At 42.6% G+C, this 24163-nt stretch overlaps 1 protein-coding gene across 2 annotated transcripts in view; it reads right to left on the bottom strand.

The window, feature by feature from the left end:
* APP1 (aminopeptidase P1) overlaps positions 1–24163 on the bottom strand; it is an 89872-nt gene that overhangs the window by 49281 nt on the left and 16428 nt on the right. For both annotated transcript variants that reach the window (XM_087373828.1, XM_087373827.1), the window contains exons 2-8: positions 20207–20270; positions 13483–13622; positions 6504–6788; positions 6236–6358; positions 4384–4803; positions 1852–1938; positions 1402–1469 (exon numbers count right to left, since the gene is read on the bottom strand). In XM_087373828.1, coding sequence (XP_087229954.1) covers positions 1402–1469; positions 1852–1938; positions 4384–4803; positions 6236–6358; positions 6504–6788; positions 13483–13622; positions 20207–20270 — 1187 coding nt within the window. The remainder of the gene's footprint in view (positions 1–1401; positions 1470–1851; positions 1939–4383; positions 4804–6235; positions 6359–6503; positions 6789–13482; positions 13623–20206; positions 20271–24163) is intronic.

The raw sequence follows: 24163 nt of genomic DNA, 5'->3' as shown, positions 1-24163 counted from the left end.
AAAGGATGGACTCGTCATTAGAGCCCGGTACCTTGAGGACAGAGGAGCCTCACATGCACTGAGGATTGCCATCGGGCAGATGCGGGTCTCATCAAACCAGCTCGGGATTGAGGCAGGTAGAGCTGCAGAGATACCTAGAGAGTAGCGGATTTGCAGGTTATGCACACTGGGAAAAATTGAGACAGAGGACCACTTCTTATGTGTCTGCCCAGCCTACTACAAGATCTGAGGGCGATACCACTGCCTCTTTCAAGAGGGACAAGGCTTTGGTCCACTCTCACGCAACTGATCCATTTTCAAGACCAAGTCTGCATTGGGCTTTATTTGATTGAGATGAGACCACATTCAGACACGCTACTACGTCAAACTAGACAACAGCGAGAAGATACACCGTCACAGACTGTGGGGGAAGACCGAGCGCAGCGACATGTCATAGACTTCTATGGCTTTGAGCCGACTCCAGGACACAATGGGGTGGAGGAGGAGGAGCTAGCTAACCTACAAGCATTGTGGATAAGTGGAGGGAGATGACATGGTACTGTCAACCGAGTGACGTAGAGTCCACACATGACGAGGGACCAGGGCATGCACCATCGAGGTTCGACCTATCTCCACCCTCCTCCTTAGAGCCAATTGCCCGAGACGAGGAGTCATTCTTGACATAGCACTGCATACAAAGGTTGAGGAGACCATGCCCTCCACCACACCATGAGATAGCTCGACACACGCAGATCCGGGAGATCTTTGCAGCCCACAGAACAGCTACTACGGTGCCAGGTTTTGGCTTTTGATTCAGTGCCGGACTCTCAACTCCAGTTTTTTTTGAGTTAATGAGTTTTTTGGATCCATAGCTATAGCTTAGATTAGCATAGCACTCAGCAAGGGCCCTAGCGTGCCCTTTGCTTCAGCCCTTTGAGGCTTGTGTGAGTTTCCACTTCTATTTGGTGTACTTTGTCCCATAGGCCCGTGAGGCCTTCCGCGGACATTAATATTTCTTTCTTTCTCTCTCTCACACCAAGTGTGTGTGTGTGTGTGTGTGTGTGTGTGTGTGTGTGTGTGCAAACATGCACATGTGCATGATTGTGTTCATGCACACGCGTTTGCACATTGCGTGCACATTTGTGATGTTTAGGGGGACGCAGCACTTAGGCTGACTGTGAAGCTGGATTTTACTCTATCTAATCGTATGCCATATTCCACATACATTGGCTTGGAATAAATGTTCATCTTAAAAGCTAAGATCCCATCAATGAGTTTAGTTCAGTGCTCAATCAGAAATGTAGCCACTTTCAAAGACCTATGTTCTCCATGCACCGAACAAAGAAGCCAGAGTTTTTGAATTCTACAACTTAAGAATTATACTGCAAATCATATTAAACTACAAGTTAGAAGGGGCCTCACAAGCGTTTCCTTTTGTTTGAACCCTTGCTTTCAGAAAAGTAACCTGCAGCCCCATAAAGTTCCTGCATCTAAAAATTTTAAGGTTCACACAAGAAGGCAAGCTGTGAGTCAGAACGACACCAGGTCCGGAAATAATACATTCAGAGCATTGGCAAGAATCAAGGAAACAAGAAATAAAAAGGAGACTACTTCCAAAAGTTTCAAAGTGTTCTTGTAGGCAAGGCTTTCTTTTCACATGTCTCTTCTCACAATTTACATAACCTTCAACCCTCTTAAGCAATTTCAGAACCCCTGAAGTTCTTTCCAAGTTCTAAACAACAATTTCATTCAGTTCTAAAGAAAATAATGTACTTGCTGGAAAGGGAATAAGAAGATTGGCAGCTGAAGATGCAGCTTCCCAGCACTATTAAGGAGAATTAAAACTTGGGTATAAGGATAGAAAAGGTAAACCTTCTCGTCAAGCCATGCAAGGTAAGAAACTACTGCAGCCCCATCTCGTATATGTGACTTTCTGAATCCTTCAAGCTCCACCGGATGCTGTATCACAGAATGCCTCCATTCAGGCTGACACAGCAAACAGTGCTACATAGAATAAACATGAATCGACAGCATTCACCAATTCAACTCAGTAATAGAGTGGTTAAATTTGGTACTCTTCAACAGTGGATCAGTTATGAACGAACTCCCTTTGAAAGATCCTTTCCTCTTTAGAATGGCTTTTATAAACAGCTCTCTCTCTAGTCCTCCCTAGAGGAGGCATACTCTCATGATGTTTTCAGAGTTTGATGTCACTCTCTTTTCACCCATGGACACACGTATATGGGCAGAGCAATTCATTACTCAAACTAGAGATGCATTGCACCCTTCATACACAAGGTTATATATAACAGCTTTGCAAGACTTTTTTGAAGGCACAGACAGGAGGGTCAATTTAGGTAAAACCAAGATTAAAATCTTCGACACTATTGATGTTCGACTTCAACACAAGGCTTCTGCACTTAAAAGGGAGCCAGTGGGATAGTCAGCTTCTATGTATACTTGGGAAGCGTTTTCACACGCCCTAAGTTTACCATGAAACTGGCGTAAAAGGCATGCTTGACTACATGCTTCTTTGTGGAGATTGGAGAATCAATGTTTCCAAGCATAGTTCCAATGCATGAATACAAAATCATGCCTCCTTGATTCTCCAGTTTGACTAACGGCCTTTTATGCAGGTGTCTTTTGGGTGGCAAACCTTAGAGAGGACAAATGGACTAGTTTGGGGAGGTTATAAGTCATGATGATATCTTACATGATCCGGAAGAAGAGATGTACCCCACATGACACTATCGTAGCAGAGTTTGAAACAAGACCCCTCCACATAGATGCCCATTCCAAATTATTACCTATATGGACCAAGTCAGATGGCTTGGCTAGAGAAATGCACATCGACAGAGATTACCATGGAGGGCCCTCTCACCATCTATGCAGCTTGCAGCGAGGGAGATGAGTAGTGCTGGTACCATAGTTACCGGGGAGAATGAATACGGTCTAGGAACATCCAATGCAAAAATGCAAACATTTCGGGATGGGGAAATGTAGAAGGGGGAACGAGAATGTCACATCGTATGACACATCATCAAATCATATGGAAACAAAATCACATCTAACAGCTTTAAACTTTCCATTTCAGCTTTAATTTATTTTTTGAAATCCATAGAAAACTGAAATGTACACCGATGAAGATGTTTGCAATGTGCATAATGTCATAGAAGTGCAGATGCCATACAGTTGCATAATGCCATAGAGGTGAAGATGTTTTGCACTTTTGTCGGCGTGGCGTAGAAGGGGTGAAAGTCCCAGAAGGTGGAATGCCAGGGAATGGCGGGGAACATGTAGGGCAGCTCATAATGTCATCCGACCAATTCCAAATCGAGGCAGGGCACATGCCACCATGGTGATCTGAGGCTCTATTGGTAAAAGTGGTGAACTGTGCAGTTAGTTCACTAAATTACCCTTGGGGGAATTTTGGGTTAGGATTTAAAAAAAGGTAGATAGACCTTAGGTCCTAAGTTGGACATCCGTGGACCGTGACATTATGTCATGGACAAGGGTTACAAATTTTTTAGGGGCCACATGATGCTGCAAGCCCTCCTATACATCCATCATGGATCAAAACGATAGCTGCGACATGGTACCAGTCCATTGGTCTCTTTCTTGTGGGCCTGCCAGTTGTCACGCATGCATGCATCATCATGCCACTCACTCTAGGGCAGCCAATCAAATGCAAATATTGCACCTATGGCATGTGTTTGCTGCATTGTGATTGGGCACACTGATAGCAGTCAATCAAATCAAAACATTCAACCTAAGGCATGTGTTTGATGTATTTTCGTTAGGGACATTGTGTCAATCTGCCACATAGGATGGGGCTGAAGTCTGGCTTCAGGGAAGCTTCTCCTACTCACCTCCTCAGATAAGGCTTGCTATATGTGAGGTTAATCGTGTGTTTGCAGTTTAGTTTCTGCATTCCGAGTTGTAAGCTTTCATTTGAGCAAATTTTGGCATTTCCACTGCAGCAGTTCACGTGTGTGCGCACATGTATTTCTAACTATGTGTGAAGGGCACTTAGTCTGCAGATCTCTGTCCCTATGCAGAATCCAGAGAGTTGCAGAGCATAGGGAACACGAGTCCAAGGTAGGACACACAGAACACCAAACTCAAATATCTTAGTGTCAGAAATATTGGCTCCTGAACTGTTTGCAAGGTAAACAAAAGCTTATTCAATCTTATACAAAAGTCTGCCTGAAAATCTGGTCGTAAAATGAATGTAGATAAATGAGTAAAACAACTATCGAGGACAATCAGAAAAGCTTGCCTTACGTATTCCATAAATAATTATTTAGTTATCGACTTGCCAAACATAAAACACAAGATAATATCAGCATGATGTTTCAAGAAGCAGTATTGGATTTTGTGGAAGCCAAATGACAATAACTTTACCTTCAAGGCCTTTGCCAGAGCCAAAGGTGATGATTGTAGCAGAACTTTATCTGAGGGAAGCCTTGCATAAAGAGCATAACAGCAAGTTCCAGGATTCATCCAAACAAGGCCACTTTTATCCTCTGCTGTACTTACCAGACCTGAAGAATTTGCAAGAGCTGAACCTGCCTGTTCTTTTTCACTCTCCCCATGAGTTCTATCCTCTATATTCTTTTTATAATCATTTTCTTCTGTGACCAGTCGGTCCTTTCTTCCTTTACCATTTTGATCAAAAGAGTTTTCTTTACACGATGTCCCACTTTGACAAGCATTATCGGACAAGCCTTCCTTCATTTCCCCAGCTGCAAAAGACCGTACATCAGGCAAGATAGCACCATAGTCTCTTATCTCAACACCTATCGAAGTCAAGTATTCTTCCACCTGCAAGAGATTTTAGCCATAAATTACACTCTTTCTCTATCACTTTAACCACAAAAAGAAGTGTACACATAATTGTGCAAGCAGAATAATGCTTGTAGAAGCCATAATTCAATTTAACCCATCAGGTGCAAATTTTCCCTACTTACAATCACTAGACATAAATTTGAAATGCAAGGATTCACGTAGCTCTCTACTCCTTCAACTGTAGGTAATGAATCACTTTCACACCTTTACGAGTGTAATCCCTCTTACTACACCTCAGTGTGTTACAGGGAAAGAAATCACGAATTTCTGTCTTCACAAGACGAGAATGGTTAATGAGAGCCCAAAAAAAAGGTGCGTGATGCTTAGTCAAGAATCATGGGAGAGCCTATGTGCTTCTCCACTCTAGCACAAAAGGGAAAACGGCTAAACTGTACCCTTTTTTCATAGACTACCATCATACAAATGTTGGGATGGAGATGTGAACATATTCAATCTGATGGCATATAGGAAGGGGAGGGTTGAAGAATCAAACAATACCGTCAACAGAATGGTACTTCCACTTGTGAAAGTGTGGAGACAGACATGATCACTTTCTATTTGTGACCATTTCACATAAGGCTATGTGAATACTCCATTGTAGATGCCATTTCACTTCTCTCTCATCATTTATTATTATACAGGTGCAAGTGTTTAAATTTTATTTTTGTAAGTTCATTTTAAAAGATTTTACACACCGACTAAGTGTCTTCATCAGCAAATCCTGTGCACTAGTCATCAATTATTACAGATACATCTCTAGACATGGCTTTCATCGCATCCTTTACTCCACCTTTGCTATGGTGGTGGCACCTTTCTCTATGTCACTTTTTACAATGCTTAAGCAGTCACCATATGTGAGGAAATGATTGGAAGCTAGTGCATGAGGTGGATTCCAGCAGTTGAACTATCAGCCTTTCGGCTTCAGTTAGGCTCTTCAGTCTATCATCAGATCACCCTCCACTTGATTATAGATCAGCATGCCATACGAGAATGAGACATGAGAGGACAAAGGGACAAGATGCTGCCAGCACACACAAGAATGTTTATCTGCATGAGTCAGCCCTTATTGAACCATTCCATGATACAGTTTTGCAATCGTCAGCTAGCTAAGACCACATTGAGGAAGAGCCATGGTGCTTGGACAAAGGAACAAATCTCGATGCACTGTTGTCAACTTACAGCAGATTTTCATACACAAATCTCCACATTGTTCTACTAGCAGTCTCATCTATCTAGATGACAAGCATACACTGGATACTTGAAAAAACAAAATCCGTCATGCGCTCTAATCATACACTGAATACTTATACCCCACCAGTTTCACACTCAAACTCTCTAGTAAGAAATTTTTTCAACTGACCACAGACGTAAACTGATGAATTCCATGGCATGGAGTCTCGAAAAGTACCTGTGGACTGAGTTTCCGCTTGTCAACATAGAAGAAAGCCGAATGCAGTGTCACAATAGCAAATGAATGCACAACTGGATTGTAGGACACATCCTGACCTCTCAGATTGTAAAGCCATGCAACCTGAACATTACAACCACTAGACACCTCAGCTGAATTTGTCATAAATTCATCATTTTGTGGACTATGACAAAACAAATTATACATCTTTATCGGACCAAAAGAAATTTGCACTAGACCAGTGAGAAACTTTAAGACAGAAAAAAACCTCATCAAGAGTCGTGATGACAATAGCACCAGCTTTCTCTTGAGAAAGCTTTGCCCTCAGCTCTCTCAGCTTGTCTTCTGATGAGCGCCCAGCAAATTGTATTGGGTGAATTGCCACTGGTAGGATAGCTGGTTGGGGGCGATCTTCCCAAATCTCATCCACCAAGTTCCTTTCAAGCTGAACAAGCTTTTGCCCATTTTTTGCAAAAGCCTGCTCCCACCGCTGGGCAGTTTCAATAGATATGCACCATGGATCGATTCCAACAGTTGCACCTTTTTCCAAGTTCTGCACATTATATTAGAAGATTTCTACTTTCAGAGTGAGAATAACATATTTTCAAAACATGATATAAAAACCTAGAAGTCATTCATTTCTAGAGGCCCCAAGATTCAATTGTAAAACTATCTGCACTCACAGTTCACCAAGCTTGGTCACTTGCCTTAGTGACAATGTGATGTATTAACCAGATGCCAGGTAAATGGTTCAAAAACATATTAGAATTCAGTAAATGCACATATTAGAATTCTGTAAATGCATGAGAAAACCAGTTGTACAATTTATAAGTTCTACAGCAGAACTGAATGCTTACCATCAATGAAGCCATTTACCTACATGAACTATTGGTAAGATATGTAATGATGACCCTGCTATGATGCCTTTATTTAAAACTGAATATAAGCAAACTTATTCCCATTTCATGATGTCCATGATGGCCAAAACATTGTCATAGTGCAAGAAAATGCATGCCTGAAGGCATTATCAAAGTCTGAAATCACATCCTTCCAGTCTTTGCAATTACTGTATAATGAGAAGGTAGCAATCCCGTTCCCCAAGTTAATATTGTTTCTCAATGCCAGGTCTTTGGCATCAGTTTGCACGAATGCATCCACAATGTCACCATTGGTAACAACTGACCACATCAAACACGTCTCAAGAAAATCCAAGTATGAAATTTACAAATAACTTCTCATGGCCCATGGTGGTGTCTTATTGACTAAGAGGATCCTTGACAAGGACATTCTCTTTTAGATGTTCTCCCCAATAGCCAACTTGCGTAGGCCTCCTATGACCAGATCAGTTTCATTGTTTTCTCAAACAGATTGGAAAAACTTGTAAAGTCAGCAATATTCATGTAAGATGAATAATTCATAAAGCTCATCTGCTAGAAATTCATACATATCAGGTTACAATTCCCGCCATATCAACTGCAGCGATCAAGTACATATCTATTGGAATATGGAAGCAAGAACTAGAAACTAGAAAACTAGAAGTGAAATAATAACAAGATTGAAAGACAAGAAGTACCTTGAGAAGAGTGTAGACAAGACACAAGCTAGATAGATAGATTGCAATGATGTGACCCATGAATATATGGGCCAAAGTACAAGACATAAAGCAAGAGTGCTTATGGGATAATTGTAGAGGTGCCACATGGCACACACTCAAGACACAAAAACTAGACTAGACTTAGACAAATGTAGACTAGGGAAATAGTACACTTAGTGTGCACTTATCTCCAACACCCTCCTTAAGTGGACACTAGGAGTAAGACAGAAAGACAAAACTAGAAGATAGACATAAAGACTGATAGACTGAGAGACAAGATAGAAGACATGATAGACAAAGATCCTGAGACACACCTCCTCGAGTGATATCCTCATATGGGTCCACAAGGGTAGGGACAAGATGGATCTAAAACAAAACACAGTCAGATTGATAGACAAATAGACAGACAGACAAACAAAACTAGATAGACAGAAGACTGACTGTAGACAAACAGAAAGACCAAGACACTAGAACCCCTTGACCTACATCATCGGTGGTCAAAGTGGTAGACAAGAAATAGAAATAATCAGAAAGCCCACTTCTCATCATATGAGGAAGGAACAGCAGGATCTGCTAATGGAGATGTTGCAGCAACATGAGCTGCGGTAGATGCAGGGGCTGATGTAGAGGGTTTGGAGTAGCAGTCCTTCTCCCGGTGATTGTCACGGCCACAAATGGTGCATGGATGAGCCTTGAAACAGTCCTTCTCCATATGATTAGTTTTGCCACAATGGGTGCAAGGCTTTCTTACCTTAGAACTTCCTTTCTTTGCTAAAAATGCAGTGTCAGTTACCTTTCATTGTTGAGTTCTTTCTTCCTCTTGGAGAGCATTGATGATACCTTCAAGAGAAGGATTATTGTGATACTTGAAGGTAGTGACAAGAGTAGCATAGGTGTCAGGTAAGCTTTTGAGAAGCACAACAATAGCAATATCTTTGGAGATGGGGGACTTCACTGATGCAAGCTGAAGCATAAGACTGCGAAGATAATTGACATGAGAGGCTATAGTAGCTCCCTCCTCCATATGTAGATCAAAGAATGAAATCATAAGTGCAATCTTAGAGTTTTTAGATCAGGGTCCAAAAAGGGTATCCAAAGTGATCCATGCTTGAGAAGCAGATTGTATGTTGGAGATGTGATGAATGTAATCATCTCCAAGACCGAGCAAGATGATAGCATAGGCTTTGTCGTTCTTGGCAGTGGGAACATTAGTGACAACTTGCTCAGTGTCGGAATCTTCGGGAGCAGCACGGTGAACAACATCCCAAAGACCTTCTTTCATAAGATGGCACTTGATTTTGATTTGCCAAGTATGAAAGTTGGACCCATTGAATTTGTCGATAGACATGAGAGAATGAGAGGAAGATGCCATGTGGGAAGGTCTTACCTCTTGCTAAGATGCAAGGGCAGTGTCTATTCCCTTACAATATTACAGAAATAAATGAAAGGAGAGATCCAAGAAGCTGGTTCTCTCACCACTTTGTCAAGGCCATAGCATGTGACAGCCCATCGAAGCAGGAGGAACCAGCAAAAACGGACTGTTCAGCAAACTGAAATAGGCAAAGCACAGTACCTTAATCCCAGGCAGAGGCAGAGGTGCAAAAAAGAGGTGCAGTCCAGGAGGTCGAACAGATGGCGCAGATCTCCGTGAAGATGGCGCAAATCACGAATAGCAGCTGGAGAGGTGCGGCCTGTGCAGGTACAAACGTGCAGGTACGGATTCCGTACAGTCGTACGGACTGTACGGACAATCTTCGTTCGTTGATGCAGGTGCAGGAGCGACAGCAAGAGCGGGAGCTACAGCAGGGACAGCAAGAGCAGGAGCTACAGCAGCGCCAGATCTGTGAAGATCTGACGCGCAGATCTGGCAGAGAGCGGAACTGCGCAGCAGATCTGGCAGCGCAATGGCGTGCAGATCTGGCACGCAGATCTGGCAAAGAGCTGGCGGGCAGATCTGCAGCGGCAGCAAGAACGGCAGCAGCGTGGCAGAGAGATGGCGGGCAGATCTGCAGCGGCAGCAGGAACGGCAGCAGCGTGGAGAAGACGGGCAGAAGATGAAGATGGCGACCAGCTGAGCGAGGGAGAAATCTGAGAAGAGGCAGCTATGGCTACAGCAGACTGAGGGGAGAGAAGAGGGATCAACCTTGCTCTGATACCATGTTGGAATATGGAAGCAAGAACTAGAAACTAGAAAACTAGAAGTGAAATAATAACAAGATTGAAAGACAAGAAGTACCTTGAGAAGAGTGTAGACAAGACACAAGCTCGATAGATAGATTGCGACGATGTGACCCATGAATATATGGGCCAAAGTACAAGACATAAAGCAAGAGTGCTTATGGGATAATTGTAGAGGTGCCACATGGCACACACTCAAGACACAAAGACTAGACTAGACTTAGACAAATGTAGACTAGGGAAATAGTACACTTAGTGTGCACTTACCTCCAACAATATCATGCTAAACCTTGGAACTAACCATGTCTAGCTGAACCCAAATGTCATGAAATTCTACTTCTCCCAAGAAAAAAAAAGATCTTTTTATTGACTCCGGTCAACGAAAGTTGACTTTGGTTAACTAGAGCACGTGTACTTTCCTTTGTTTTACATTGAATAGTAATGGTTGGCTATTGTTTTGTTTTGTGACAGGACTTTGGAGAGTGCAAGAATTCTCAGTTTTTGAGAGGGAAAAGCACTAAGATATGTGGCGCCCAGCTTTTAGAGTTCCCACGGGAGGACAGCCCATGGATTGTCAATGTTTTGGAGAAAGCTCTAAGAGCCCAGCTTTTACTATTGTAGGCTAAGAAAGAAGGCTCCAGCTTTTAAAAAGCAAACGCTTTCTCGCTGCCAGCCCAAAGCTGTAAACCTAGAGCCTTTGTACTCTCTTGTACAGATTTGAGTATTGTCAATGTTCATGCTCCCCTGTGAGCCAGCCTTGTATCTTTTTTTTCGAGAATAGGGGTAACTATTTACTCGAAAATCAATTCATCAAAAAACCTCTTGTATAAGAGACATGGCCTCCTCTAGCGATAGTGGAGATAGGGCAGCTGCCACCACTTACGCCAAAGTCTGTTCAACTCCAGAGCTCAATGACAAGACTGCTATTGACATGCCGCCAGTGAATCTAGTGCATGCATCTGAAGTCCCACTCATGCATGGTGCATGGGAACTACTCGGCTGCAGTGGAGAATGACGTTGAGATGGACATCTACAGATAGAATTCTGAATTGGACCCCCGAGAGGAGGCAATGAGGATAACGACATACCAAGACACTTCGTCTCATTCCCTGGATTCACCTTGCACCTTGAAGAAAACAACATGCAGGATGGATCCACATAGGCAGAGGCTCTTAGACCAAAATCAGTGGCGCTCTTGAAGCTAGCCATAGAGGGCAAGCGAGTCCTCCTACGTGGACCCAACAGGGTGCGAGAAGCAGCCAAAGTCCTCGCCCGGTGCCACCCAAAATGTCAAACGGACAAGAAGACGAACCAAGGAACCCACCTGTGCGCCCGATGCAGGGCAAGTCTTCTTACAGCAGGACTGTCCAACGATGGTACAGAAGTTCTCAACACCAGCACAAGGAAGATCTTCCAAAAGAGCTCGGCTAGCTTTGTATCAAGTTTCTTATGACCTTCAAGGGGGGCCAGCCCTTTTTCCTAGCCCCTAGTACATTTGCCCTGTTTTCTCTCTCCCTCTCTGTCAATTGCGATTTCATCCCCAATCCAATCGTTGAAGTTTTGCTGCTGCTTTTAGTTTCCAGCATCAAGTGGTAGTTGATTATGCAGCGCAAATTAGTTAAGACTGCCAGGTTTTGACTATAGAGCTGCGATTTGATTAGCCAGAAAGGTTACACCAAAAGATATATTTCTTATAGAATATTTGAAAGCCAAGTTGGTTGTGCGTTTAGAGGATAAATGGGTTAGGCCTAGCACTAGGGCCAACAACCTTGGTTGCAAGATATTAAATTGAGCATTAAGGGAGGGTGTTAGAATTAATGCTGCATTTTGACGTACTATCCGGTGTCAGTAATGGACCAACAACCTTGGTTTTCAGCCTCATCCTTGGTTTCTTTCCAGCTATTTACTCAGGAGTATTTATTTCCCTCATGCCCAGCATGATGTATTTCCGCTTTGAGCTTGCTCACGCGGGTTTCTTTCATACTTAATAGAAGTCTTCTTCATGAAAAAAAAAGTATTCGACCAACAAGTGTTCCTTTTGAAATTATGGCATCAATCTCAGCTAGGGGAGCTTGTGGACAAGATTTGTCAATTCAAAAAAAAAAAAAAAAGCCTACCACGTGCCACTTCCATGTCCTTAGGGGTTGTGGAAACCTTAATTTTGTACTACACAAGTCTAGTTGTGTGAAGTCTTGTGTGTTCCTTTCACAGGCTTCGTGCATGTGTCCCAAGTCCTCCCTCTCTGAATTGTGAGAGAAAGTTAATGAAAGCACGCTGATTTCTCCATTCTCTTACTTTGTTTTGCTGCTGACATACCTTTTACCAGCTGATGGATAGCATTCGTGCTAAAAAGGGAACAATGGCTACTACAGAAATTAGGTCAAGCCAATATGTTTTTGAGGGTTAGTGGATTCACCCTAATACAAGGGGGTGTCCATTTAGAGGGCTAAAAAGCACCTCTTGGAGAACAGCAGAAGGAACCCAACAATCTGATTTGCACCACGATGGCCCCCCACTTTAATGAGACTGGGGTAGTCACTCCGTAGGATTTTGAGGGACTTCTTCTACATTTGTGTACCACTTCTTCACTCCTCTCTCTCTCTCTCTCTCACCATGTTTCTAACACGGAGTGCTTGCACAAGAACTAAGTTATGTGCAGTCCCTGCAACCTAAAAACAACACCAAAAAATTACCTCTCAACAAAGTGATTGCACAAGAACTAGAAGTTATGCGTAGTCCTGTAATTCACAAAAGTCCACAAAAATCTTCAAACCATTAACCTTTCAATGTGCAGCTTGGACATGCACAGTAAGTATACTTCTGTCATCACAGCCTGGAAGTACACACATATGAGATTATCAACACACTGAGTAACTAACTAGCAACACTTCTAAAACTTGGACTCCCTTATTACAAAGGCACAGTCTCTTCCTTCTCCTTCAGCCAGTATATTTATAGAGAAAATGTTATAACATTTTGTGTTTCCAATGTTTATTCCTTTTGCTCAAGTCCAGAGAATGGGTTAAAAGCTATATACACGAGCATACATACATCTGAATGAATCCAAAACATCTTGAACTCAAGAACTAAGAGCAAGGTGAAAAAGTGCATGTTAAAACCTTGTGATAGTCACAAGATTTCCAACCATCACCCCATCATGCATAGGAAATACTAAAACCTCATGATCGTCACAAGGTTTCCAACCATCACCCATTACGCAGAGGAAAGACTAGCTAGTACGGCTTCCCCACTGACTTAATCAGCATCCAATTGTAGTTGTAGTTCACTCACACGCTAATGAGCATACAATTATGAAAAGGTCTTTATACTTCCAGCCTTACTGATCCACTGCAACTTACTTATTATCAAACATAGATTGTGCAGACTCACCACTATTTCAGATCTAAGCATAAAGCCAGATGCTTTTTAAATTAAAAATGCTCCAAATAAGAAGGCTCTTAGAATGGGTCCTTACTTCAGCAATCCAGGTCTCAACTACAAGATCTTCTCCAATCCGCATGAGCTTCCAGTGGCTACTCAGTTGCTGTGTTGCTTGCAGAAAATATCTGCCATCTGTCCATAGTAATGCCTCGTTTGTTGTTATTAGGGCCAAACCTGCACACAAAGCACCTTACAAAGTATCTAAAAAATGGCCAAAAGAACACACCAACAGTTCTGCATTCTACAAGATTCATTATTACATAGCCATAGTTCATATAAAGCCAAGAAATGTTGGCATTGATAAACACAATTCCTTGTAAGTTCACGTCGAGGTTACTGAGCTATGAATATTTTCAAACCAGTGTTTGTCCCCACTCTTTTATTTCTCAGGTCAGACAACTGCCAGATAGTTTTTCTTCGTATGAGTAATACATCAACGGAAAGAAAACTTATTCAATTTAAACAGTCTACAAGGACAACATAGACAAGTTGACGAACACTCCAGCCTACTTATACAACCAAGATGATTGATTTAGCAAAAACATCTGTCACGTACTTTGTCATAGATACACCATCTGATTAAAGTACTCAATCAATACTGCTTTGTAATTTGAAACTCTAAAATACATCCCCTATTAGATGCTTATAAGGCTGCATTCAAAGAAAACTTTAAGCAGTAATTGTAGTCTTCTCAAGTACAAGCTGACAATCCCCTTCCATGACTTGATGACGTCACCTGCCATTCTCTTCTTCAATTAGATTAAAGGAATCAGATCCTGCATCATTTCAGCCTCTCAAAACTTAGTTACTGAATCCCTTGACAGCCAACTAATATGTGGAGAGCACAGTTCAGTGAGGAGATTGACATAAGAGAACAGGATTTATTGATGAGATTTCTCTATGTCATTTCAGAGATGAGCAATTCTTATGCCAACACAGCCAAAGTCAGCACACTGGAGTGACACAATTGCAGGATAAAGTGATGGCCCCACTCCGTCAACCAGGCTGCCATATCCTAGGTAAAGTCACACTACATCCTCCTCGTCCGAGCTATACTATCCGTAGGGCCCCTGCCAAGTCCTCTGTGCTGTGGGGCAGCTCCAGAGACAGTACAAGATCTTCTCAAGGTCTCTATCCATGCAAGAGTGGCACCTCCCATCAATGCGCATCTGCTCCAGCCAGGGTCGGATGGGTAGGCAGTTAACTGTCTCGAAGAAGTAGGTAATCTTCCATGGCTGACGGCTAGCCCACAAACGCAACCAGAAACTAGAGATGACCTCCACTACTCGATCCAATGTCGCTATCTCAACCGCCTCCAACTGTACATGACTACCAATGTGTCATGCAGGAGAAAAGGGCACATCCACACATCTCTCCAGGTGCCCTACTCTAGACAACCAAACCACTCGCCTAGATCCAGCTGTAACTCACGGAGAGGCCAGCCCTTCCAAATGAATGGTGCTGGGTCAATGGTCTAATCCATGCCTTAGCAGCCCAATAATCTAATCCTCCACCACTCGAGCACATCTAGGGTCCCATCCATCTCTGGGTGTCCATCAAACACTAGCTAGAGAAGCCCCCCGGCCCCATTCTATAGTGCCTAGAGCAAAACAATGCCTAGACAAAACAATCCAAGAGTTCGATATGCAAATACAGGATCCTCAAGGGCAACTGCCCATACCGATGTGGGGCCATCCCTCCAAGACTCTATCTCTAGCATCCGCGTTCAGATGCGAAAGAAGGCACTGGCGCTCAAACTCCTCTCAGCACCACGGGCTGATCCAACTAAGTCCTCCTGATTGCCATTGCCATACCCTATGTGAACTCCTAATCAAGAGTGAGCCTTCCCAGCAAGGGGGGACTTTGAGAAAATCCACCGATGAGACTATTGTCATTGACCACCTACGCAGGGGGTGTTCCTGAGAAGCCCTCCTGAAGCAAGAGCTTCTTGGGCTCCTAGCCTAGAATGAGTCCACACACTACTAGCTTTCTTCTACATGCAAGTTCTACATGCGAGTTCTACATGCATGTTCTACATGCAGCTCCTACATTCAACTCCTACATCCGAGTCCTACATGCAACTCCTACATGCGAGTCCTGCATGCAACTCCTACATGCAACTTGCAACTTCTACATGTAACTTCTATATGCAAGTTCTACATGCAGAGAGAGAATGTCTTACAATTTCTACACGTAGAGAGAGAAGATCTCCAACTTGTATAAATACCCCATAATGAAATGAAGCCCACACTTTTTAGGGCATTGTGTTGAGTTCTACTTTGGTATTCCAAGCAATTGTCTCAAGTGTCCATGCTTCCTTGCACTCCGCATCCAAAAGCATGTCCTAACCTTGCAACTCCTCCTCCCCTCTCCTCCAACCTTGCAACCCATCCTCTCCCTCTCCTCCTCCCTCCTCCGCCTCCTCCTCCCTCTCCTCCTTCTCCCTCCTCCTCCCTACTCCTCCTCCCTCCTCCTCGCTCTCCTCCTTCTCCCTCCTCCTCCTCCTCCCTCCTCTCTCTTCTTTCCCCCATGCTCTTACACCTTCTTCCTCTCCCACTCCTATGCTCTCCCTAACCCTTAGTTCCTCAACCCTAAACCTCCATGATCTACGAGGGAGACGAGTTCTCCACCATGTACTCTACATACATATTGGAATCTATAAGGCTGAAAAATGAACCATATAAGAAGAAGAAGAGGTTAACAGTTTCTAAAGTCCTCATGAAAGTAAGGAGTTATGGGTTGGGTATAGGAAGCCACAACTTTCAAGGGGCTAGTGAGCAAATCATCTTGTTGCCCCTATGAAGCCGTCTACAAGTCCGTATACTGCCCTTGAAGATCAGATTTTTGCATCTAAAGGGTCAATGATATGAGCCTTCAGAGTTGTGAAATGGGATGACTTTTGCAAGTTTTTCATAAAGGCACCCCAATATTTCATCTTCAATTCTTGTGCTTTGGCCACCATATCTTGAACCAGCCGCAACCTCAAACTACTGGGCTGCTTTTCCTCCCCTCCATCCATCAAGCGCCTGAGACTTCTGAGAACAAATTTTGTTCATGAGCTCCTTGACTTCCTTATCATGTTGTTGTAGGTTTTGAATCCTTTGAACACTCAACTAACACATGTGATATAAAAGTCACTCAACCTGAATTGCAATCTCTCATGAAATGTCTACTGTAATAGTCTTCACAACACCTCTTTCAAATTAACATTGCAACAGGCATAGGACTCTCTGGACTACAGCTCATGCTGACAAGCTTTGTTGCTGCGTTACAAGACCTTGGTCTAAATCCTCCTTCTGCCGTTCACCCAAAACCATGGGTTCAATTTGATGACTTGTGTTACAACACCCCATGCAGAAAGTTACCACTCAGCAAGGTCTCTACTGCTTGTCACCACCGCCTTGTTGCTAGACCTATTTCTAACAGGCTTCTTACAACCTGTTGTGAAACTGCTTCTGCGAGCCACCATCATCTATGTGCCTCTTGATTCAGACAGAATTTTCTACTATTGTCCATACAGTCCATATAGACTGCACGGTGTATATCAACTACAGTTGAGAGTGTGTTGTTGGTTCGATGCAGTTTCGCTTACAGTGGATTTGGAGCTTGCATTTGTTGAACAGTCATCTACTATAGTCAAAGGTTGACTTCAATCAACCCACTGATTTTTCAAGGTTCTTTTTTAGGTGCGGTTAGTGCAGCACTGTACAGGAAGCACACATTGGCATCTAGTTGTTGTGCAAGCAGTTGACCTTGTCTGGTCACAATCACACATTTGCACTTGGTTTTGGTACAACCAGTTGATTCAGTCACATTACCTTCGCATTTGTGCATTTCGCCTCAAAAGTAGTGGCAAACAATGATCTGCTTGGTATGCTTGCCGCAACAACTACCCCATGTGACCCTACATGATGCGTCATGTGTTGGTAGCCAAGGACTTATGGAGTATCCTTACAAGTTTTGAGGTTAGACCTCCGTCACAGGCACCTGCCACTAGAGGTGGTGCTAATGATGTAGACTCTTCATCTTCCAGCAATATTGCACTTTTGCCTCCACTCAGGAACAATTCAAATGGGATGGCAAAGATACACAAGCTCATGCTTTAATTGCATTTTCAGTTTAAAAATTATAATTCCCCACATCAGGTCTTGCAAAACTGCAAAGGATGCTTGAGAGGAATTCGCATCGTTGTATCAGAGCAAGAGTTGCATACTTCCAAAAGCAGTTGGACACCTTGAAAGTGGATGAGGGGAGAAAGTGTGGATGCCTATTAGACCAAACTCAAGACAACATTGATGAAGTTGTGCCAAATAGTTAGATTGTGTCGATGACACTTAGTGGACTTCCTGACTAGGTTTGCAACCACTTTGTGCTGCTGGTCATGGGCAATCCCAACCACTATACCTGAATCAAAAAAGAGGAAGAAGCAGTCTAGCCTTGCAACTATTGATACTTCATCTTCACGTGAGAACTAGCAGTCTTTAGAATTGTGGATCACACACGCAGCGGATGCAACAGGACTTCACTTGGGGGATGGTTGCATGGCTCACGGAGAGTGGACATGCCTTCTCAATTGATCCAGTCATGCCATCATACAGAGTCCATGACCAGCAGGTCTTTTGGATAGAGATATACAACGCATCACCGCCTTCCAGTGTTCGCCGACGCCCTCGCCAGGGGACAGTGTTTGGGAGACGGTGTCCAGCATTACTACCTCGAACATTTAGGTCGCGCGGTGTAGTCAGGCGATGGGAGGAGCAGCATATCACTCCTACGGCTACCCTCATGGCCATCTGGTAGGACATCATCTTTTACCTTGCGCGCCATTTGGGAGCACAATACTCCTGGATCGAGAGCAGCTGCTGAGAGGCAGGAGAATTTTTGCAAGGCTTGGCCTGTAGGAGTTTTCTACACCCTTTCTGCGAGGGAGATCCACTGGATGTATAGACCACCAGCCTGGCTGCTAGCCCCTTCTTCAGAGATTCCCTAGGGATCTCTGGACATAGGCTGGTTTCTCTTCTCACAGCCGGGTTCTTTCCATTTGTATTACCCATCCATAGCTCCTCCGGAAGCTAATTTGTACGGTGTTTTTCAAGCATTAATGGAAGTTTCCTTTCATTTGGAGGACGGCCTAAACAACAACCAAGAAACGCTTCCCGGGTTGTTGCTTTCTTACTTGGCTTAGAATTAATCAAATATCAGCTGTGAGCAGCGATAAATTGCTTGTCAATGCATGTAGACAGCGTTTTAATTAGTTATGTAGTGATGATTGCATACATAGGGCTACCTTGGTAATCATATCACATTTCCTCTAAAAATGTTGACTGTAGAGATCCCTGGCATTCCATCATGATGCAAATTTCACATGTGATGTATGAATTAACGATATGAGACATATCATCAAGGGAAGATGGCAATGGTTTTGAATGCCAGTTGGCTGGCAGTATATTCAAGTCGTTGCCTCAGAAATGCAAAATGAATGGAATTCTCTCAAAAGTCTATTCCACGAGGTCTATCAATCCCCTTCAATTTCCATTCCCGTGAATGATGCTTGATAATTGCTTCTTTATGAATGACATTTTTTGTTTTTATGAAAGCAGACCTATCCAATGTCAAAGTGCGCTGCAAAATGTCAAGGTCCCTACTTTACTTTTAGGAACAAAAGTCGAATGCATACCTCAAGATCTTCATAAGCATGCATATATATATCTAGATGATTCCAGGAACATGCCCAAACTCATCCTCTAAAGACAAAACAAATAGTGCAGTTTCAATCTCATGAACATTACATGAACGAATGAGCCCTCACCCCTTTTCAAGGTGTCTCTTAGGGATACCATTCTTAAAGAACATATATATGGCTCTCAAGGAAAATGTTAAAGAGATAAGTTGTGGGTGTGCTATCCCCAAATCTTTGACGAAATTAGGCCACACAATTCTATCTTCTATACATAAGCCTAATTCATGCCTCAAAAAAAGTACATAATTTAGAGGCAAAACGCTGAGATAGATGTCAGAAAAGGCAGCTAGATAAGTCGATGTAGCTGGACAAAAAGGAACTTTAGGAATGTATTTTTGCCCAAAGTTGGACTCAATGTGAGCATATGGTATAAATTATAAGCTAGAAATTCAAGTTTCAACCAAGGTAGATTCTATTGAAAATCTGTAGCTAAGTTGTCACGTGATATAGCCTTACCAATCTATCAGTCCTACACAATCTTAGCATTGCTAGGATTTCTTATTGCTAGCATTGCTAGGATTTCTTATTGCTCCAATTTCTTGGTATTAAAGTCCTTTCCTATTGAATGAATTTGTTTGCTATTTGCAGGTTATTCAAAGCCACACTGTTGAGGCTAGGGATAGAGTACTTTCTCTCCCACCTGTTGTATGATTCGTTTTGAATGGAATACATCACTTTCTTGTTTTTAAAAAAGTTCATTTGCAGATCTACAAGCCCTGAACACCCAAAGGCTGAAATCAAGTGGATCTGGAGAGTGGAGGTAGAATGAGAGTTAAAATGAGTGACTAATTGTGTTTCTAATGACGAGTCTAGCATCGGAATGCCTCTCAAAGACAAAAACACTCCTATGCCTCAGTCCTCCCTCTTAGTAAATGCCAGCATAGTAAAACTAGTCTCAAATCAAAATCAAAACAATTACCATATGTAGCAACAGCCACGACAACACACTTCAATTGTTTAACTTGAGCCTTTAAATAGCCATGGTATGACAAATTTTAATATTGCAATGAATACATACCAGCACTCCCCGTGAAACCAGAAACAAATGCACATCGTCTGTCGTGGTTTGCTACATATTCACTCTGAAAAAATAGCAAGGGTTTGTCAAAACTGAGCAAACATTTAAGTTTTACAAGGTGACACCTATGTAGCATCGAGCAGTAAACCAAGAATGCCATATAAGAAGTGTTTTGAAAAACAGATATTTCAATATACGAGTATCGTTAGAAACGAGTATAACATTCATTAGCTGTAACCTAACATGGTGATTAATCTCACCTGATAGAGCACAGATGAAAAGCATTCTAGTCTAGGAAACCACAGGAAATCTCAATCCTAGCTCTGGACAGCTTGTTCCTCATATTCTTGTATACTTGCCATAACATGTCTTGAGAAGCTAAGTTGAGAACTACTTCTGGACCTCAATTCAACAACATAAAGTATAATACAATAGGTTCTACATATCGCATGTAATGTTCCCCTACATTGATCATCTATCCATATGTGTGTGTGTGTGTGTGTGTGTGTGTGTGTGTGTGTTGGGGAGTGTAAGAGAGAGTAAGCTATGGTGTCTCTTGCCCTCTAGCCACTTCGTCCAGCCTCATACAGCTTCGCTATAACCATCGTACAGCTCTGCCCTTTTCCGTACGTCGTTCAGTTCTGTCGTCCGTACACCCATACAAGCACTGCCCTTTTCCATACGCCATATAAGCTCTGCACTTTTCCATACACCGTATAAATTCGTCGTCTGTACTTCCAAACAACACGTACATCCATACATTCGTACAGCATGTACATCCCTACGTCCGTACATTCTCGTCCGTACAGCACATACAGTTTCTGCCTTACATATCCTTTCACGACTATCAGCCGTACAGTTTGGTCAGGATATGAGAAAACCTTTCAGAAGGAAAGGTCGGGTCATAACAAAAAACAAAAGCAGGTGATGGGTCACGATGACCCTCTTCATGCCTCCGCAGAGGCTCAGCTTGTTTATGAATTGATGCATGAGGGTTTTGAGGACACTCGAAAGAGTTGGAAAGAGTCGATTCCCAAGATGGGCATCATGGTTGAGGTGGATGATATCTATGATCCCGTATAGGATTATGCTAAGCATGCTATCATCATTTTCTTTCCACGACGTATGCTTGCTGCTACAGATGTTGGTAACTAGTTGACTAGAACCTTGGGTGGTTAAAAGTACATTATGTAGCAAGTGGCTTTTTTTAGGTAATCATGACTGATGAAGTGCATAAACAGATTTTGTTGAAGCATTCTCCTCTCTTTTATGGACAGCAGATGATTCATGTGTTGCCTTGGTCCCCTACCAAGGATTATCAGGCTTTGATTCAACACTGTTGTCTTGTATGGGTAGAAGTGGTCGATTTCCCCCAATGCTTAGCCTCTCTTCTACCGAAAATTGCAGCTTCTATTGGTGAGGTGGTTTGTCCACCGAGACTTTTTCTTGGCTTTTTGGGATCTTCTAAAATCTACTCTGCTGCGCATGGTTGATTCAACTTGGGAAAATCAGCACATGCCAATGTCATGGAAAAAAGGACTTGTGAAGCTCCTTCCTAAGAAGCAATTATGTGATTTACTCTCTGATTGGAGACCAATCACGCTTATGCCGGTCATTTACAAAATCATAGCCAAAATGCTTGTAAACCATATCAAAGGTTATTTGCATGAGGGGCTGCATCCTTCTCAATATGGGTTTATCCCTCATAGGCATATCACAAACAATATTGCAAATGCTTCTGTTGGGATGGTATATGCAAAATACACGTAGCAGGATGTTCTAGTCTTGCAGGTGGATATTGCAAAAGCTTTTGATATAGTTCAATGGGAATTTATCTCGGTTTGGAATAAAAATGCAGCAGGTTATCTACTGGCTCTATGAGGACAGCAAAGCTGTCTATATTCTCTCTGGAGACATCTCTGAAGAATGGACTCTTCTTTATTCGGTCCGTCAAGGATGTCCCCTTAGTGCTTTGTTGTATGCCATTGCTACACATCCTATGTTACAATATATAGACCATCTGATGGATACAGGAATCCTTCATGGCTTGGAAATGGCAGAAAATCGCAGCATGGTTGCTCAAGCCTATGCTGATGATTCCTTTTTTACCCCAAAGAATACTCAAAATGATCTTTCCGCTTTGATGCAAGCTCTTTCGCTCTATGGTTTGGTAGCTGGTCTTCATGTGAATTTTCAAAATTCTAAGCTGCTCCCCTTGCATTCTAAAGACTGGCATGGTTTCTTATGGCCAGGGGAAATAATTCCACCCACTCAGAAGGACCAAATGAGAAGATGGCCTTCTACAAACATCCTCGCTCACAAAGGGGAAATGCTACTGCAATTTATGCAAGGTGATCAGCCTTGGGCTGTTATGATTCGCTCTCTGTTACAACAAATCAATACTTCTTCCTTTGGTCACTGGCAACCCACTCAGTGGCACTTCTTACTTGGTTTCTTTGATGGTACATTGCATGGTTGCCCTTTGGTCTCCGGCTTGCTTCTTGATTGGAAGCACGTCCTTTCTCACTTGGAATGGCATGGCCGCGATTCTTTGATAGAAAATTCCTTGAGGGCTGAAAGCATTCAGTGCTCAAAAGCTTTTCAACCTCCACTGGCTTTACAAGAACCTAGACGTTCCTATTTTATTACTTTCAAAGGAATTACTTCTGTTGCGGATGTCATTCATGATGATGGAACTATTTTACCTTCTTCTCTCGCAGCCACATGGTATGGCTTGGGATCTCATTATCGTCCTCTATGGCAAAAAATTACATGTACGCTTTCACCTTTTGTCCCAATTCCTCCTTTGGAACTTCAAGATAGGCTGGAGGATTGGATTTTGACTTCCCGCGAGTCCTCCTTTCATCCTTTGAGGCTATCTCAGATTACAGTGCCTGCATTATATAAAATCCTTTTGCCTCAGCCTTGGGTTTTAGATAAGGCTAATTCTATTTAGCGAATGCATCGGCCAGCTAAGTGGTGGAGAAAGAGACTAAGGCAACTTTGGACATATAAAGTTCCTCTTTGGCAATAGGTCTTTTTTTGGAGAGTTCTTCTAGGAGTTTTTCCATATGGTCAACTACTGGCACGTAGACACATTGCTCCTCCTGTATGTCGCAGATGTTTGGCTTCTCAGGAGACTATGCTTCATTTGTTATGGTTTTGCCAGTCCTCGCGTGAGTTCATGGATTTTCTTCAACAATCGTTGAGAACAAGATTACTCCTGCTTTGGGAAATCTCTTTGGTTTTCATCCGCGCACTCAGGAGTTTGATCTTTCCTTTGTTTGGGTTCATTATTGGACACTTTGGACTTTGTGGATAAACAGGAATTGTGAAGTCTTTGGTGATCCAACATTTTCTTTATTTGCTTTCTTCAAGCTTTCTCTGCAGCAATCTTTTTTTGACTGCTTGCAGACTCAGTACATCGATCATGATGTATATTTAGCATATACAGAGATTTTCAGCTGATGTAATTACTAGCTCCTCCCTTTAAGGTGGCTTTTCTTGTAATATAAACAATCATGGCTTTCACTTTAAAAAAAAGTGTGTGTGTGTGTGTGTAAGGAAGGATCAGATACTAAGCCTTATGGACCCTCTGGCTTCAGTGAAATCATGCATTTCTGAATTCATCTCTTCAGCGCCCTTATGAGTTCTTCCAGGCCTCATTGCGGCAGTCCTTATTCGATGCCTTGCATGAGCAAGATTTGGATGTTTCTTACATTCAGCTTTTCTTTTACTGTTTATGATGGATAGGGCATTGGCTCTTTTCTCGAGCACTGCCCTGTTGTAAAATGGATGTTTCATTATATAATGTTTTTAGTTTCACCAAAAAAAAAAAGTGTGTGTAAGGAAGCACCCCAAAAAAAAAAAACTGTCTGTTCGTACAGCCAGGAAAAATCCGTACAATTTTGTACTTGTTGTGCTTTCCTCCTTATAAAGCGTTGTTGCTTCCAAGCC

Source organism: Dipteris shenzhenensis, chromosome 4 (assembly GCF_047967505.1).
Source record: "Dipteris shenzhenensis isolate YYH24624 ecotype China chromosome 4, Dip_SZ_1.0, whole genome shotgun sequence".
In the NCBI taxonomy this organism is placed as follows: domain Eukaryota; kingdom Viridiplantae; phylum Streptophyta; class Polypodiopsida; order Gleicheniales; family Dipteridaceae; genus Dipteris; species Dipteris shenzhenensis.
The sequence above is the reverse complement of the archived record's forward strand: the minus strand, read 5'-3'. Positions and strand labels throughout refer to the sequence as shown.